Source organism: Coregonus clupeaformis, chromosome 23, assembly GCF_020615455.1.
Source record: "Coregonus clupeaformis isolate EN_2021a chromosome 23, ASM2061545v1, whole genome shotgun sequence".
NCBI lineage: Eukaryota > Metazoa > Chordata > Actinopteri > Salmoniformes > Salmonidae > Coregonus > Coregonus clupeaformis.
In genome coordinates this window covers 19,442,674-19,458,936 of record NC_059214.1, presented here as the reverse complement: position 1 = coordinate 19,458,936, position 16,263 = coordinate 19,442,674, and the positions used below count along the sequence as shown (strand labels likewise).

The 16,263-nt window shown below is 42.6% G+C and overlaps 1 protein-coding gene across 6 annotated transcripts in view; it reads left to right on the top strand.

The window, feature by feature from the left end:
* The window catches only part of LOC121536827 (RNA-binding motif, single-stranded-interacting protein 1-like), a 47,172-nt gene that overhangs the window by 11,230 nt on the left and 19,679 nt on the right, over window positions 1–16,263 (top strand). For all 6 annotated transcript variants that reach the window (XM_041844407.1, XM_041844406.1, XM_041844408.1 and 3 more), the window contains exons 2-3: window positions 6,444–6,622; window positions 13,691–13,749. In XM_041844407.1, coding sequence (XP_041700341.1) covers window positions 6,444–6,622; window positions 13,691–13,749 — 238 coding nt within the window. The remainder of the gene's footprint in view (window positions 1–6,443; window positions 6,623–13,690; window positions 13,750–16,263) is intronic.

Here is a 16,263-nt window from a genome sequence, read left to right as displayed (position 1 = left end):
TGTGCACAGTGTTATCTGGTTTGTTTAACTTTGCAATAGTGAAAAATCTGAGTCTCAGCATCACTCTGTTACTGTGGAATTGCCCTAATGTGTTCCAATGTAGAACTGGTTCAGTAGCAGTGCCTAGCCAATGTTGATATATGATCTATTTATATGACTGGAAGGATTCTATATAAACCATCCTATATCATATTTTCAAAACCTACAACAATGTAATAATCCACCCAGATAACATTGAGGTCATGAAGAAATGTATTGGAATGACCTTGTTATAATCGAATGATAGCTTGGAAAATATGATGTGCCTCTGTAGCTTGCTGTTTCACATGTCAAATGTATGCATAGTGGAATGTAATGCAGTCATGCATCCAATTTTCCCAACTTAGATATGGATTAACATGATGGTGTTGAAGAGTTCAGGATTATTCATATTCAGTATAATTCAAGTCCGCTCTCATAACAAGAGGCCAGTTTTAGTTCAGGGCTGGGATAGTGCTGTGAGGGCGCGGTCTGTGTTACTGGAAGCCCAGTGTATTTCCAGCTCGGATATGACGGCTGTGCTGGTCTGGAGCATGCTGATAAGATGCTGGGTTCTCCCCATCACACTCCATTAGACTCTGGAGCTCAATAGGCAGGCAGATGTATGAAAACAAACAGGCTTTCAATCCTGTAGAAAAGGGAGTTTCTATCCTTTAGGATGTGGGTTTAGCCAGGACTGAAAACCGAGGGAACTGCTGGTATTCTCCTCAAAGATTGTCTTTGTTCACATATAGCTTTAGCTGATGGCACACTTCCTAGTTGAGAGCCTGATGCTGAGATCAAATGATTATGTCATGAGCTAAATGTTCTCTTTCTCTTCGTTATTACATGGAACAGACTGAAAGTTATGTATAGAAAGTTAAAACAAGCCATTGAATACATTGGATTGCTATGAATTACTACATGATAATTATGTGCTTGTTGTTAAAATGTTCATAAAGCACAAATATCCAACAACACCATCTTTGACATTATGAGAACAATCAACATGGCTCTCGACCTATACTCAATGCTCTCAATGCTATAGCTTTCCTGCACCATGTGCACTTAAGGTGCCGGTGATTGAAGGACCTTCACAGTTGACAGAAAACACATGAAATAATTGACTGTTTTGTAAAGCGACCTATCAGGACATGATACTCTTTGACAGATAGCCTGGAGATTACATGTGATCCTTCTTCTTGCATGTTACCTGAATACATGGTATTTGGGACATGTTTTAAAAAATCCATGCAATGATTCTCAATCAGGTTCTACTGTCAGTGTCACCTAGGAGGACACGTCAGCTTTGACCTTTTATCTCCTTTTTCTCATGTCTTTTAGGCTAGGACTGTGTATTGAGTTATAAGGCCAACTCAATAGGAGAATGTTCAATGCCACCTTCGTATCCAGACTTTCAATGTAATCTTTATTTAATTGAATGTATAGTAACATTGTTGTCCACAGAATGAGACATGATGCTGAATGATGACTCATACAACAATAAGTATTAGAATTTGTGATATCCGACCACGGGTAGTGAACTGGATAGTGAACTGGATAGTGAAATGCTGCGAAAGCTGGTTTGAAACGGAAATTCCTATTCCCTATAGATCCCACCATGAGATTTATGCCCGAAACGCAAACATCCAGGGAGTGCAAGATAAACATGGAATAGTGGGGTGTTGGGTTTCATCAAGACAAAGCTACATTTCCATCTTATACTTTTTCAGCTGTATTTCATGGAATGGACTTCTCTGTTCAAAAAGTACAGTGACAAAGACCAGGGTTATTTTTTGCAGATTGGAATAAGAAAGTTGCATTAATGTCAGTTGCATTCTTTGTCTAGAGGTTAATAATAGCCCGTATGTCAGATATGATGCTAGATAGATAAATTGTATCTTGCCTCGTATCTCAAAACCTCTAGCCGATACGTTATGACCACAAGCATGCACGGCATGGTGATTAATGTCTTAACCTGTCCTCCCACCATATACAGTGGGGAGAACAAGTATTTGATACACTGCCGATTTTGCAGGTTTTCCTACTTACAAAGCATGTAGAGGTTTGTAATTTTTATCATAGGTACACTTCAACTGTGAGAGACGGAATCTAAAACAAAAATCCAGAAAATCACATTGTATGATTTTTAAGTAATTAATTTGCATTTTATTGCATGACATAAGTATTTGATCACCTACCAACCAGTAAGAATTCCGGCCCTCACAGACCTGTTAGTTTTTCTTTAAGAAGCCCTCCTGTTCTCCACTCATTACCTGTATTAACTGCACCTTTTTGAACTCGTTACCTGTACAAAAGACACCTGTCCACACACTCAATCAAACAGACTCCAACCTCTCCACAATGGCCAAGACCAGAGAGCTGTGTAAGGACATCAGGGATAGAATTGTAGACCTGCACAAGGCTGGGATGGACTACAGGACAATAGGCATGCAGCTTGGTGAGAAGGCAACAACTGTTGGCGCAATTATTAGAAAATGGAAGAAGTTCAATATGACGGTCAATCACCCTCGGTCTGGGGCTCCATGCAAGATCTCACCTCGTGGGGCATCAATGATCATGAGGAAGGTGAGGGATCAGCCCAGAACTACACGGCAGGACCTGGTCAATGACCTGAAGAGAGCTGGGACCACAGTCTCAAAGAAAACCATTAGAAACACACTACACCGTCATGGATTAAAATCCTGCAGCGCACGCAAGGTCCCCCTGCTCAAGCCAGCGCATGTCCAGGCCCGTCTGAAGTTTGCCAATGACCATCTGGATGATCCAGAGGAGGAATAGGAGAAGGTCATGTGGTCTGATGATACAAAAATAGAGCTTTTTGGTCTAAACTCCACTCGCCGTGTTTGGAGGAAGAAGAAGGATGAGTACAACCCCAAGAACACCATCCCAACCGTGAAGCATGGAGGTGGAAACATCATTCTTGGGGATGCTTTTCTGCAAAGGGGACAGGACGACTGCACCGTATTGAGGGGAGGATAGATGGGGCCATGTATCGCGAGATCTTGGCCAACAACCTCCTTCCCTCAGTAAGAGCATTGAAGATGGGTCGTGGCTGGGTCTTCCAGCATGACAACGACCCAAAACACACAGCCAGGGCAACTAAGGAGTGGCTCCGTAAGAAGCATCTCAAGGTCCTGGAGTGGCCTAGCCAGTCTCCAGATCTGAACCCAATAGAAAATCTTTGGAGGGAGCTGAAAGTCCGTATTGCCCAGCGACAGCCCCGAAACCTGAAGGATCTGGAGAAGGTCTGTATGGAGGAGTGGGCCAAAATCCCTGCTGCAGTGTGTGCAAACCTGGTCAAGACCTACAGGAAACGTATGATCTCTGTAATTGCAAACAAAGGTTTCTATACCAAATATTAAGTTCTGCTTTTCTGATGTATCAAATACTTATGTTATGCAATATCGTCAGTGTATCGTCAGTGTATCAAATACTTGTTCTCCCCACTGTAAAGGGAAAATACAGGGGATCCTCCAAATGCCAACAGTCCCGTCAGAGTTAATTGAGGACAGCCCTCTGAGATAATTGTAGAGTCATAGCAGCACTCTTTGTGAAAAGGTAGGCATTTCATTTGAGGAGTTTCACACCATACAGAACAATTCCCAGGCAATGAGCTGTTTGTGTCAGAATGTGAAACAATGAAGGAAATTAAATCCTCATCATTGTCGTCTTGAAAACAGCAGGTCAAGTTGGTTTCCATGGTGAAGGTATGTGAACCGGAAAGGAAGAAGATACTTTGCTTGGGACGAGTCCATCTTGAGGATTGAACAATTCTGTCACCACTTACTTCATGCTTGGGATTCCATCAGCTTTCTCTCTTGTGATTCCTCAGAGGGGGAAGGGTGATAATCAGTGTCAGACACAGAACAGACACACAGAACAGTTTTAGAAGAGGGCAAGCTTTTCAGATCAGAACATACAGTACCAGTCAAAACTTTGGACACACCTACTCATTCCAGGGTTTTTCTTAATTTTTTACAATTTTCTACATTGTAGAATAATAGTCAAATAAAATAAAATAAAATTGTATTTGTCACATGCGCCGAATACAACAGTTGTAGACCTTACAGTGAAATGCTTACTTACAATCCCTTAACCAACAATGCAGTTTTAAGAAAGAATACCCCAAAAAATGTGCAATGCAAATAGTCTGGGTAGCCATTTGATTAGATGTTCGGGAGTCTTATGGCTTGGAGGTAGAAGCTGTTAAGAAGCCTCTTGGACCTAGACTTGGTGCTCCGGTACAGCGTGCCGTGCGGTAGCATCAAAACTATGAAATAACACATATGGAATCATGTAGTAACCAAAAAGGTGTTAAACAAATAAAAATATATTTGAGATTTGAGATTCTTCAAATAGCCACCCTTTGCCTTGATGACAGCTTTGCACACTCGTGGCATTCTCTCAACCAGCTTCACCTGGAATGCTTTTCCAACAGTCTTGAAAGAGTTCCCACATATGCTGAGCACTTGTTGGCTGCTTTTCCTTCACTCTGCGGTCCAACTCCTCTGATGCAGCACTCCATCACTCTCCTTCTTGGTAAAATAGCCCTTACACAGCCTGGAGCTGTGTTGGGTCATTGTCCTGTTGAAAAACAAATGATAGTAGAAGATAGTAGAAGAATCTCAAATATAAAATATATTTTGATTTGTTTAACACTTTTTTGATTACTACATGATTCCATATGTGTTATTTCATAGTTTTGATGTCTTCACTATTATTCTACAATGTGAAAATCAAGAAAACCCCTTGAATGAGTAGGTGTGTCCAAACTTTTGACCGGTAGTGTATGTGTCCCTACAAAGAGGAAGCATGCTACAGATGTAGGATCTTAATTTCATCATCCTGTTGCAGGAGAATGTTCCTGCAATTACATTTTACATTTTAGTCATTTAGCAGACGCTCTTATCCAGAGCGATTTACAGTTAGTGAGTGCATACATTATTTTATTTTTTCATACTGGCCCCCCGTGGGAATCGAACCCACAACCCTGGCGTTGCAAACGCCATGTTCTACCAACTGAACTACATCCCTCATGCAACGTGTAGTGTATTTAATGTTTAAAAAGGCTTCTGAAGTTTGTAATTTCCACTTTGAAATATCAGACTTGGTTTTAACTTACAAAATATGTATCAACCCCAACAAAAATGTCTGTAATTATAATCCACATAACAATTCACATTTCCTGTTGCTGCAGGATTATTTTCATGCTGTAGCAAACTGTCTCAAATTAAGATCTTACATCTGTATAATAGCCTATTGCTCAATCACACAAGGGATGTTTTCTGAGATGTGGACATCAAGCCATTCTTGACACAGCCCATCTGATTTATAGATGTTGATTGAATGAGACCAAGCATCTTGGAAATATATCTGAAATTCAATGCTGGAAGAACTGGTCGACACATTGTTCGTGCACATCACAGAACTTCTCATCTCTTTCCATTTGATTCGAGAGGGTACGTTGTTAGCATTCGGCAAGTTACAGAAAATGGGCGTCATATCATTGTTTCAATCACGCTGATCCTCAGAGTTCAGAAATAGCAGTACTGGTCTTGAGGTTGAGTTACATTCTGCACCATACCTTAAGTCTGCATGTTAGTGTAGTGGGGCAGTGGAATGGCAAGAAAGCCATGCTGGGGGTGTAGTTGTTGACATGTCTGGTTGGGAGTCAGTCAGTCACAAGGGGGTGTGGCATCGGAAGTGCTCACTCTTTCACGCACAACCTTCCAGTGTCACACTAGTGTCAGAGCAGATCTGCAGGTCTCTCTGGACCCAGTTCGTGCTGACTTCTGCCGATATGTATCACTGCTCTATGAAATATTAATCCTCACACTGGGCACCCACTCAATATTCTCAAATGATGGAGTATTGGGACAGTTCATTTTTTAGTATGCACCTATATGGAAGATTTAGCTAGGCCACACAACGATATGCTTGTAGTGAAGACAGATGGTTTTCTGGTCCAGCTCACTAAAATACTGATATTGGTTACAGTGGGAGTGAGTTCAAGAATCTCTCTGAGTAACTCATGGAGGAGACAAGATTCATAGACAAAGCTGAGGGTTGGAATAAAATCCATGCACGCTTTGTTAACTCACTAATGAAATGCAGACTTTTATTGTTTCATGATTACTCTCTGGCTGGCAATCACTAGCTCTGACATCAATACAAGACATCAATACAAATGTAACAGATATATTTCTTTAAGCAATTAAATGGCCCTGAATCCATGTGGCAAGGCAATGTAGTCTGTTTCATTCAGAGAAATCTATTTATCTGTGTCTGTCTCTCTCTCTTTCTCCCTCTTGTTTTGCAGCAGGGAACAATAGTATTGCACTTTGCACAGACATGTTGTTTTGTCTTGGACTGACACCATTCTGTGTGTTTCCCTTTGGCAGCCACCTGTTGCCTCCTCTTCCCAGCCCATGGCTCCGCCCAGCCCCAGTACCAACAGCAGCACCAACAACAGCAGTAGCTCCAGCACTGCAGGTTGGGAGCAGCTCAGTAAAACCAACCTGTACATCCGAGGCCTTGCCCCAGCCACCACCGACCATGATCTGGTCAAGCTCTGCCAGCCGTGAGTACACTTCCTTCATCTTATGATTACAACTATTGACTGGCTATTGACTTGTTGGCTGTGGTCACCACCACAATTACTGTGGTAGAGTGTCGAGATTCAAAGCAACAGTTACTTATTTGACTTGAGTTGGTAATAATAACAGCCTGTTCAATGTAATTCCGAAGTCATAATGATATGTCATTATTTGTCAGACCTCTGCAAGCATAGTTTCTTTTTTTTCTTTTTCTTTTTTTATTTCACCTTTATTTAACCAGGTAAGCCAGTTCTCATTTACAACTGCGACCTGGCCAAGATAAAGCAAAGCAGTGCGATAAAAACAACAACACAGAGTTACATATGAGGTAAAACAAAACATAAAGTCAAAAATACAACAGAAAATATATATACAGTGTGTGCAAATGTAGCAAGTTATGGAGGTAAGGCAATAAATAGGCTATAGTGCAAAATAATTACAATTAGTATTAACACTGGAATGATAGATGTGCAAGAGATGATGTGCAAATAGAGATACTGGGGTGCAAATTAGCAAAATAAATAACAATATAGGGATGAGGTAGTTGGGCGGGCTAATTTCAGATGGGCTGTGTACAGGTGCAGTGATCGGTAAGGTGCTCTGACAACTGATGCTTAAAGTTAGTGAGGGAGATAAGTGTCTCCAGCTTCAGAGATTTTTTGCAATTTGTTCCAGTCATTGGCAGCAGAGAACTGGAAGGAATGGCGGCCAAAGGAGGTGTTGGCTTTGGGGATGACCAGTGAGATATACCTGCTGGAGCGCATACTACGGGTGGGTGTTGCTATGGTGACCAATGAGCTAAGATAAGGCGGGATTTGCCTAGCAGTGATTTATAGATGGCCTAGAGCCAGTGGGTTTGGCGACGAATATGTAGTGAGGACCAGCCAACAAGAGCGTACAGGTCACAGTGGTGGGTAGTATATGGGGCTTTGGAGACAAAACGGATGGCACTGTGATAGACTACATCCAATTTGCTGAGTAGAGTGTTGGAGGCTATTTTGTAAATGACATCACCGAAGTCAAGGATCGGTAGGATAGTCAGTTTTACGAGGGCATGTTTGGCAGCATGAGTGAAGGAGGCTTTGTTGCGATTGAATCTAATTCATACACAGAAACTAATGTTTTGTACACTCAGTGTATATTCAGTGAGAATCTAAATCTAAATGTGTCCACATTATGTTTGGTGTTGCATGGTCTCCCTGTGACGTCACAATGCTATATGAAGAACAAGACCTCAGTTACCAGTGGACCATCTCCCTGTGCATTTAATAGATACTAATAAGGTTAGATGACTCACTGTAGCTCAGTTGGTAGAGCATGGCGCTTGCAACGGCAGGATAGTGGGTTAGATTCCTGGGACCACCAGTACGTAAAATGTATACACGCATGACTGTAAGTCGCTTTGGATAAAAGTGTCTGCTAAATGGCATATAGTATTATTATATATTACTGCCATGTTTTAAGTAGAACCTAGTTGGGACAGGTCAGATCACTGGACCAGAGAGAGAGAGGGAGAGAGATAGCGGTGAGTGAAGGGGAGGGTATGGAGATATTTGAGAAGATGATGGCCAACACTGCAGGGGGAGAGCTGACGGGCATTACATCTGAATTTAAAATGAAAGATGATATTGGAAGACTACAAGGGCAAACCCAGAGAGCCTTAGCAGCTGACAGTATCTGAAGCGAGACAGTGGGGAGTTCATGTATGCAGAGGATAAAGAAGCCATCCCAGCCCGCTCTCATCCAGAGCCCCATTGTGTTATTGTATACCTCACATCTATGGAAAAGACCACCGAGGTGACTTTGAAATCTCATTTTCATCTCCCGGACCCCCCCACATCTACAATGTGATGTTGACTTTGCGGCACATTCAACCCCTCGATCTCCCTATCGGCTGGCATAGATCCTCTATCCCGTGTTTAGAAAGAGAGATACAGACCGATAGCTGCTGTTTAGCGACCTACACCACACACAGGATTATCTGGAACACACACGTCTATGTTTACTTTTCATAAAAAAACGACTTAAAGGGGAAAGAAGAGGGGAATTTATTCATTGAAGAAAGCAAACAGGTATTGAATGTTTGAGTCCTGCACGGGACAGTTTTTTGGAGCCGCACCCACCCTGCGCCGGCCACATTAATTCCAAGCCCCACCCGATACCCAACATCAGGACAGATTTTTCTCTGCAACCGACCCACCCGCATAGGATTCTTCAGAGAGCCGATGTTTCAGCACCACACCACAAGCTCCTGGGTTTCAAAAAATTATATTATCTTGATTTAAAACGTTTCCGACCCGCAATATAATTGTTCTGAACCACGAGCCGACCCGGGGGTTGAAAGAATGTTTTAATTCCACCCACCAGCTGATTTTTTTTTGTGGGTCACCCACGGGGAACCATGGGTATCCGACCCGATGCAGGACTCTATTGTATGTTCAGTAGGCAGTAAGGGATTCATATCCGGGCCATCTCTTGCACTGTTGATGGTTTGTCAAAGCGCAGCTGCTGGCTGTTGCCATTTAAGATTTGGGATTAGAGCTCAGTTTAGAGATTCAGGGTCAACGGTTCTTGCTCTTTTACCCTGTGTTGTAACTAGCTTAATCCTTCCCCCGACTGAAATGTTCTTAGCATATAAACTCACCCTAATCAATGTTATATCAATGCTGCTTTTCAGTATCTAGTAGCCTAAATACTGGGAGTGCATATTAACGTTGAGATCGCAGAGGCCAGTCTGATTGGTATGACCATGAATGGACATGAACAGAAGTTGGCTATAGCACCAACAGACTGGACCACCAGGCTACTCAGTCAGTAGGTAATGGGTAATGCACGTTAGCTAGTTGTTAGACAATCTAAAGAGGTTGGAATAGATCCCTGTGTTTTTCCGACTGACCCCATCTTCTTTCTGTCATCGTTTTGTGTGTCTGACCTGAGCTGATCCACCACCCGATCCCAAAATATCCCAAAATAAAATCCCAATGAAACCTCTGCTTAAAACTTTGAGCCAATTATTGAGGGTTCAAAAAGCACAGGGTACAATCAGTTCTTGTTTATAGCAAAGTGATTCACATACTTTTTTTTCTCCACATGCTACTCAGGAAAACTTCACAGCCCTCAGTCAAGACGAGGATGTTCCCTCAGGCCATAACTCAATCCTGCTATTTTCAGAGCAGACAGAACAGTATCCCTCAGTGCTGTCCCCGGGAATCAATAAGCATGCAGTGAATAGTAACCAGAGCCCTTTTAGCCACTGTAATGGGATAAAGGCAGGTGGAATGGGAGTTCATTGTTCTCCTAGCTGCTGCTGCCTCTTTCTCAGAGAATACATTCTACCTGATTCAAGTAGCTCTCTCTCGTCTGTCTGACAGCACCAAGCAGCTCCATCACACTGTAATAGATGGTTAGTGAAAGCTAATGGAAAAGGGGTGAGTCTAATGGCAAAGGTTGTCTTAAGAAGCGTATTTTCTTGGAAGATGTGTTTTAGCACACACACACACAAAGACAGCTTTGGTCGTGGTCTAAAGCCTTCCGCAAACGAGTGTGCTCGCATACTCCCTTAAAGACCTTCGCTTGAAAAACAAAAAAAAGCAGCAATATTACTGTTTGTCCAGCTTGAGACGCCATAGCCAGTATACACTTCCTCGAAATAGTCAGAATGAATCTAAGATAACTCAAGAAATCTGTCATTAAGGACATCTTAGTCGTGCAATTTAACATCTATCTAAGATGTTTGGTGCAGTATTTCTCAAGTGACAAAATGTGCATAATAACTAATCTTCTCTCTTTGAATGACTACAAACACTTAATTGAAGAATACCATCGCTACTGTTGACCAATCACCGACGAAGGGACGTAGACTTTGGCTACCGACTTCGGCTTGCCTCGATAAAAAAAGTATTCTGCACGAACAGCTGAAAAAAATCCAACAAAAACATCACAGACCCCTTGACATTTTCCACATTTTGTTATGTTACAGCCTTATTCTAAAATGGAGTAAATTATTTTTTCCCCCTCATCAACCTACACACAATACCCCATAATGACAAAGCAAAAACAGGTTTTTAGACATTTTTGCTCATTTATTAAAAATTAAAAACTGAAATATAACATTTACATAAGTATTCAGACTTTTAACTCAGTACTTTGTTGAAGCACCTTTGGCAGCGATTACAGCCTCAAGTCTTTTTGGTTATGACGCTACAAGCTTGGCACACCTGTATTTGGGGAGTTTCTCCCATTCTTCTCTGCAGATCCTCTCAAGCTCTGTCAGGTTGGATGGGGAGTGTCGCTGCACAGCTATTTTCAGGTCTCTCCAGAGATGTTCGATCAGGTTCAAGTCCGGGCTCTGGCTGGGCCACTCAAGGACATTCAGACTTGTCCCGAAGCTACTCCTGCGTTGTCTTGGCTGTGTGCGTAGAGTCATTGAAACCCTACCTCTTTAAGGAATACCTGGAATAGTATAAAGTAATCCTTCTACACCCCCCCTCCCCCACCCCACCATAAAAAAAGAAGAAAAAAGGGGTTGTCCCACTTGCTATCATAAGTTGAATGCACCAATTCTTAAGTCACTCTGGATAAGAGCGTCTGCTAAATGATGTAAATGTAAATGTAATTGTCCTGTTGGAAGGTGAACCTTCGCCCCAGTCTGAGGTCCTGAGCGCTCTGGAGCAGGTTTTCATCAAGGATCTCTCTGTACTTTGCTCTGTTCATCTTTCCCTCGATCCTGACTAGTCTCCCAGTCCCTGCCGCTGAAAAACATCCCCACAGCATGATGCTGCCACCACCATGCTTCACCGTAGGGATGGTGCCAGGTTTCCTCCAGACATGATGCTTGGCATTCTGGCCAAATAGTTCAATCTTGTTTTCATCAGTGAATCTTGTTTCTCATGGTCTGAGAGTCCTTTAGGTGCCTTTTGGCAAACTCCAAGCGGGCTGTCATGTGCCTTTTACTGAGGAGTGGCTTCCGTCTGGCCACTCTACCATAAAGACCTGATTGGTGGAGTGCTGCAGAGATGGTTGTCCTTCTCGAAGGTTCTCCCATCTCCACAGAGTAACTCTGGAGCTCTGTCAGAGTGACCATCGGGTTCTTGGTCACGTCCCTGACCAAGGCCCTTCTCCCCGATTGCTCAGTTTGGCCGGGCGGCCATCTCTAGGAACAGTCTTTGTGGATCCAAACTTCTTCCATTTAAGAATGATGGAGGCCAATGTGTTCTTTGGGACCTTCGATGCTGCAGACATTTTTTGGTACCCATCCCCAGATCAGTGCCTCGACACAATCCTGTCTCGGAGCTTTATGGACAATTCTTTCGACCTCATGGCTTGGTTTTTGCTCTGACATGCACTGTTAACTGTGGGACCTTATATAGACAGGTGTGTGTGCCTTTCCAAATCATGTCCATTCGATTGAATTCACCACAGGTGGACTCCAATCATGTTGTAGAAATATCTCAAGGATGATCAATGGAAACAGGATGCACCTGAGCTCAATTTCGAGTGTCATAGCAAAGGGTCTGAATACCTATGTAAATAAGGTATTTATTTTTCTTTCTTTTTTATACATTTGCAAACATTTCAAAACGTGTTTTTGCTTTGTCATTATGGAGTATTGTGTGTAGATTGATGAGGATTTCTTTTTATTTGATCCATTTTAGAATAAGGCTATAATGTAACAAAATGTGGAAAAAGGGAAAGGGTCTGAAAACTTTCCGAATGCACTGTATATGCACGAACTGTTTCAGATGGGAAGCATGCAGACACCTTTACCCTGAACTACTGTACTGATGTCATATACTTTCGATGCTAATCTACTGATTTTATGCAGAGAGTTAAACTGTGTCCTCTCATTCACCCAACAGTGGCCCAGATTAGGAAGCGGGTGTCGTAATCCCGTGCCTTTTTTAACCTCTTGCGTTCAAGTTTTTGATGTGGTGATTCCTGTAATTGATTTATTTGGAGTCAATTGGTGGAAACCCCTTAATCCTCGAGGCTCTTTACCCAGTGGAGCACAGGGTAAGGTCGCGCTGGCCCATGGAGTCTAGCACAGCACACAGAGACATGTGCTACTGCTCGCAAAGTCAGGCTCTGTAATTGGATTTCAAAAATCATGGAGACTTATTTGGTTACATTAAGCCACTGCTGATCAGCGATCGTTAATGGCAAAGGCACTATAGGTGACCTTTTCCTCTGTGACAATCATAACACCATGCCACACAACCAGATCTGTCACAATCGGTTTTATCTATGACTCACGGTCGGGACATAGGCGTCATTTTCATAAAGCCACCACCTGTCCGCCTCCCAGCTCAGGTCAAAGTTCACACTTCCTCCTCCATCTAGAGAGCCAATCCCCTCATCAATCATTTGTCTGCCGCGCTGATTACTACAAGGGAGGCTCATTTACTACTACGGCCTGACGTCTGTGCGCTGTTATTGGTTGCATTCATCATTGTACAGAGAGAAAGTCGCAATATATGTCTTTGTTGTGTTCTTTGCACTGATTTGCTATTCATTCTGAATAGAGTGAGCTAGCTTAGCGTTGAAAGGAAATGCAGTGCAGCCAGTGTTTAGGGGTCACCGCTGAGTTCATTTGTCAGAGCTGGCAGCAGCAGCAGCAAGACAGTGCACCAAATAACTGTTAAAGCACAGGATGTGGCTATGGAATGCTACTCCGTCCCCATGTTCCTGCATTGTCAAGAAGTCGTAAAAAAAGCTGTGTGTTATGCATATTTCATTCAAGTTTATTCCTAAATGTTTTCTGATTTTCGGTACGTTTTCTGAAGAAGCTTCTCAGTATTTTTCACGAGTCTGACATCCTTTTGTCTATGGAGGATAGGTAATCCTCCATGATTCTGTGGTTTGGTAAACATCTTTGCTCTAGCACCGCAGAGATTCTCAAATCCACATGGAAACAAATTGCTTCCTGTTTCTCATGCTTTTTTTGTTGATTATTGTGTAAGCCAGGCCTCACTCTTTTTGTATTTTATAACAGGCTGCCTCTGTCTGGGACATAACGCAGCACAACTAAGAATACCTCTCTCTTCCTCTCGTAGGTATGGCAAAATTGTATCAACAAAGGCAATCCTGGATAAGACGACAAACAAATGTAAAGGTGTGTATGGCTTCCTCTGTTTTTACAAAGACTTTCAGTAAGTCGTGACGTGGTTGAGAAATTCTGGTAACAGATATTTATTTATATTTATTTATTTAGTATTTTTGCACACAACTCAAGAAGTCATGCTCATAACAACCCCTAGGCTTAAAGCAATAAAAACTCATCACATGCATCTTCCTTGAGAGGATAATGTATGTATCACAATGACTCATTGTAAAGCAGGAGATCAGTGTCAAGGCTTTGGAGTTTTGACTTGGACTTCCAGTTTGTGATATGATGACACATAGGATTTTTGCCATAATCCTCCTAATGCTATTATACTAAAGACAAAGGCCATGCTAAGGAAAGAATGAAGATTATTGCTTAAGGCCTTCTTCACTCACGCAGTGGGTTTGGCAGCCCAGTACTGTCAAAGTGTACTGGCTCTGCCTTGTTGAAGTCATTCAGTCATCCAACAGCTATGTGCCTCAGAGGGGCTGGCCTAGTCAGGAAACAGACAGACAGGCTGGCAAAAGGCTGCCACTACTTCATGTTATTTTAGTCCCTTTACTGATGTCTGTCACCGTGCGGCGCGCTATGGGCGGATCACGAGAGGAAGTGACAGCTCGTGCCTCTCCCTCTGGAGCGTGACAAACAGTCTTGGCTCTGGCTGCAGCCCTGGGCCCAACACCCTGTTCTGACTAGTGAGAAGCACAATGACACTGAAGCCCAGCCCAGCCAGCACGCACCACAGATGGGATAAGAAAAAACCTTGGTCACTGTCCTGCTGGGGATTATTATACCCTTACTAATCACAGGTGGCGACTGAGAAACATCCTTTCATCTTGCATGCCGATTTTTACTTGAACTCACAGCTTGCTTGAAGAAAGGTACCTAAGAAACTCCCCAAAATCCCAACTTGAAATTCAAATGAACATTTGCCTTTTGTCTTCATGTCTTTAGAAATACAAACAAATAGCAGAATGTTCAGATTCAGAATATACTTGGTTTGTGCTGGTTATCACCAAGATCAATCTAGAATCTGTAATTAGATTCCACATTGAGCAGCGAGTTTGCTGTGGACCTGTGAGGTTGTTTGATAATTAAATATAGCAGCATCACAGAGGCAGAGCAGAGGGTAGGGAGGGACTACAGGTCTGACTCTGGCCTGCATGTAGCCCAAGGGGACAATGAGCTGACCTGAGCCCTGGGCGTCATCACTGCAATCTGCAGCTTCAGCACTGTGCTCTGCTCCCCCGGCCTACTACACTACCTCACCACCAGGCACTGACTGACCACCATGGGCCACAGAGAGGTGGGGGTCAACCACAGAACATGGTGGCCTCTGGCCTGGCCTCACTGTGGTGGCTGTCAATCACATCCTGTCACTTTTTGCTTGCTGTAGACGTCAATGTTGATCTGAGATTTAAAGTGCCAACCAAATGGCACCCTATTCCCTGTATCGTACAAAAAAGTATGAAAATATATGCACTCACTACAGTAAGGCACTCTGGATAAGAGTGTCTGCTAAATTACAATAATAATAATTTAAAAAAGAATAAATACAGTACAGTGTGTATATGTATGTGTGTGTATATATATATATATATATATATATATATATATATATATATATATATACACACAGCTGCGGAAAAAATTAAGAGACCACTGCAAAATTTTCAGTTTCTCTGGTTTTACTATTTATAGGTATGTGTTTGGGTAAAAATAAAGTTTTTGTTTTATTCTATAAACTACTGACAACATTTCTCCCAAATTCCAAATAGAAATATTGTCAGTTAGAGCATTTATTTGCAGAAAATGACAACTGATCAAAATAACAAAAAAGATGCAGTGTTGTCAGACCTCGAATAATGCAAAGAAAATAAAGTTCATGTTTATTTTTAAACAACACAATACTAATGTTTTAACTTAGGTAGAGTTCAGAAATCAATATTTGGTGGAATAACCCTGATTTTCAATCACAGCTTTCATGCGTCTTGGCATGCTCTCCACCAGTCTTTCACATTGATGTTGGGTGACTTTATGCCACTCCTGGCGCAAAAATGAAAGCAGCTCGGCTTTGTTTGATGGCTTGTGACCATCCATCTTCCTCTTGATCACATTCCAGAAGTTTTCAATGGGGTTCAGGTCTGGAGATTGGGCTGGCCATGACAGGGTCTTGATCTGGTGGTCCTCCATCCACACCTTGATTGACCTGGCTGTGTGGCATGGCACATTGTCCTGCTGGAAAAACCAATCCTCAGAGTTGGGGAACAATGTCAGAGCAAAAGGAAGCAAGTTTTCTTCCAGGACAACCTTGTACGTGGCTTGATTCATGCGTCCTTCACAAAGACAAATCTGCCCAATTCCAGCCTTGCTGAAGCACCCCCAGATCATCACCGATCCTCCACCAAATTTCACAGTGGGTGCGAGACACTGTGGCTTGTAGGCCTCTTCAGGTCTCTGTCTAACCATTACATTTAACGTCATTTAGCAGACGCTCTTATCCAGAGCGACTTACAGGAGCAA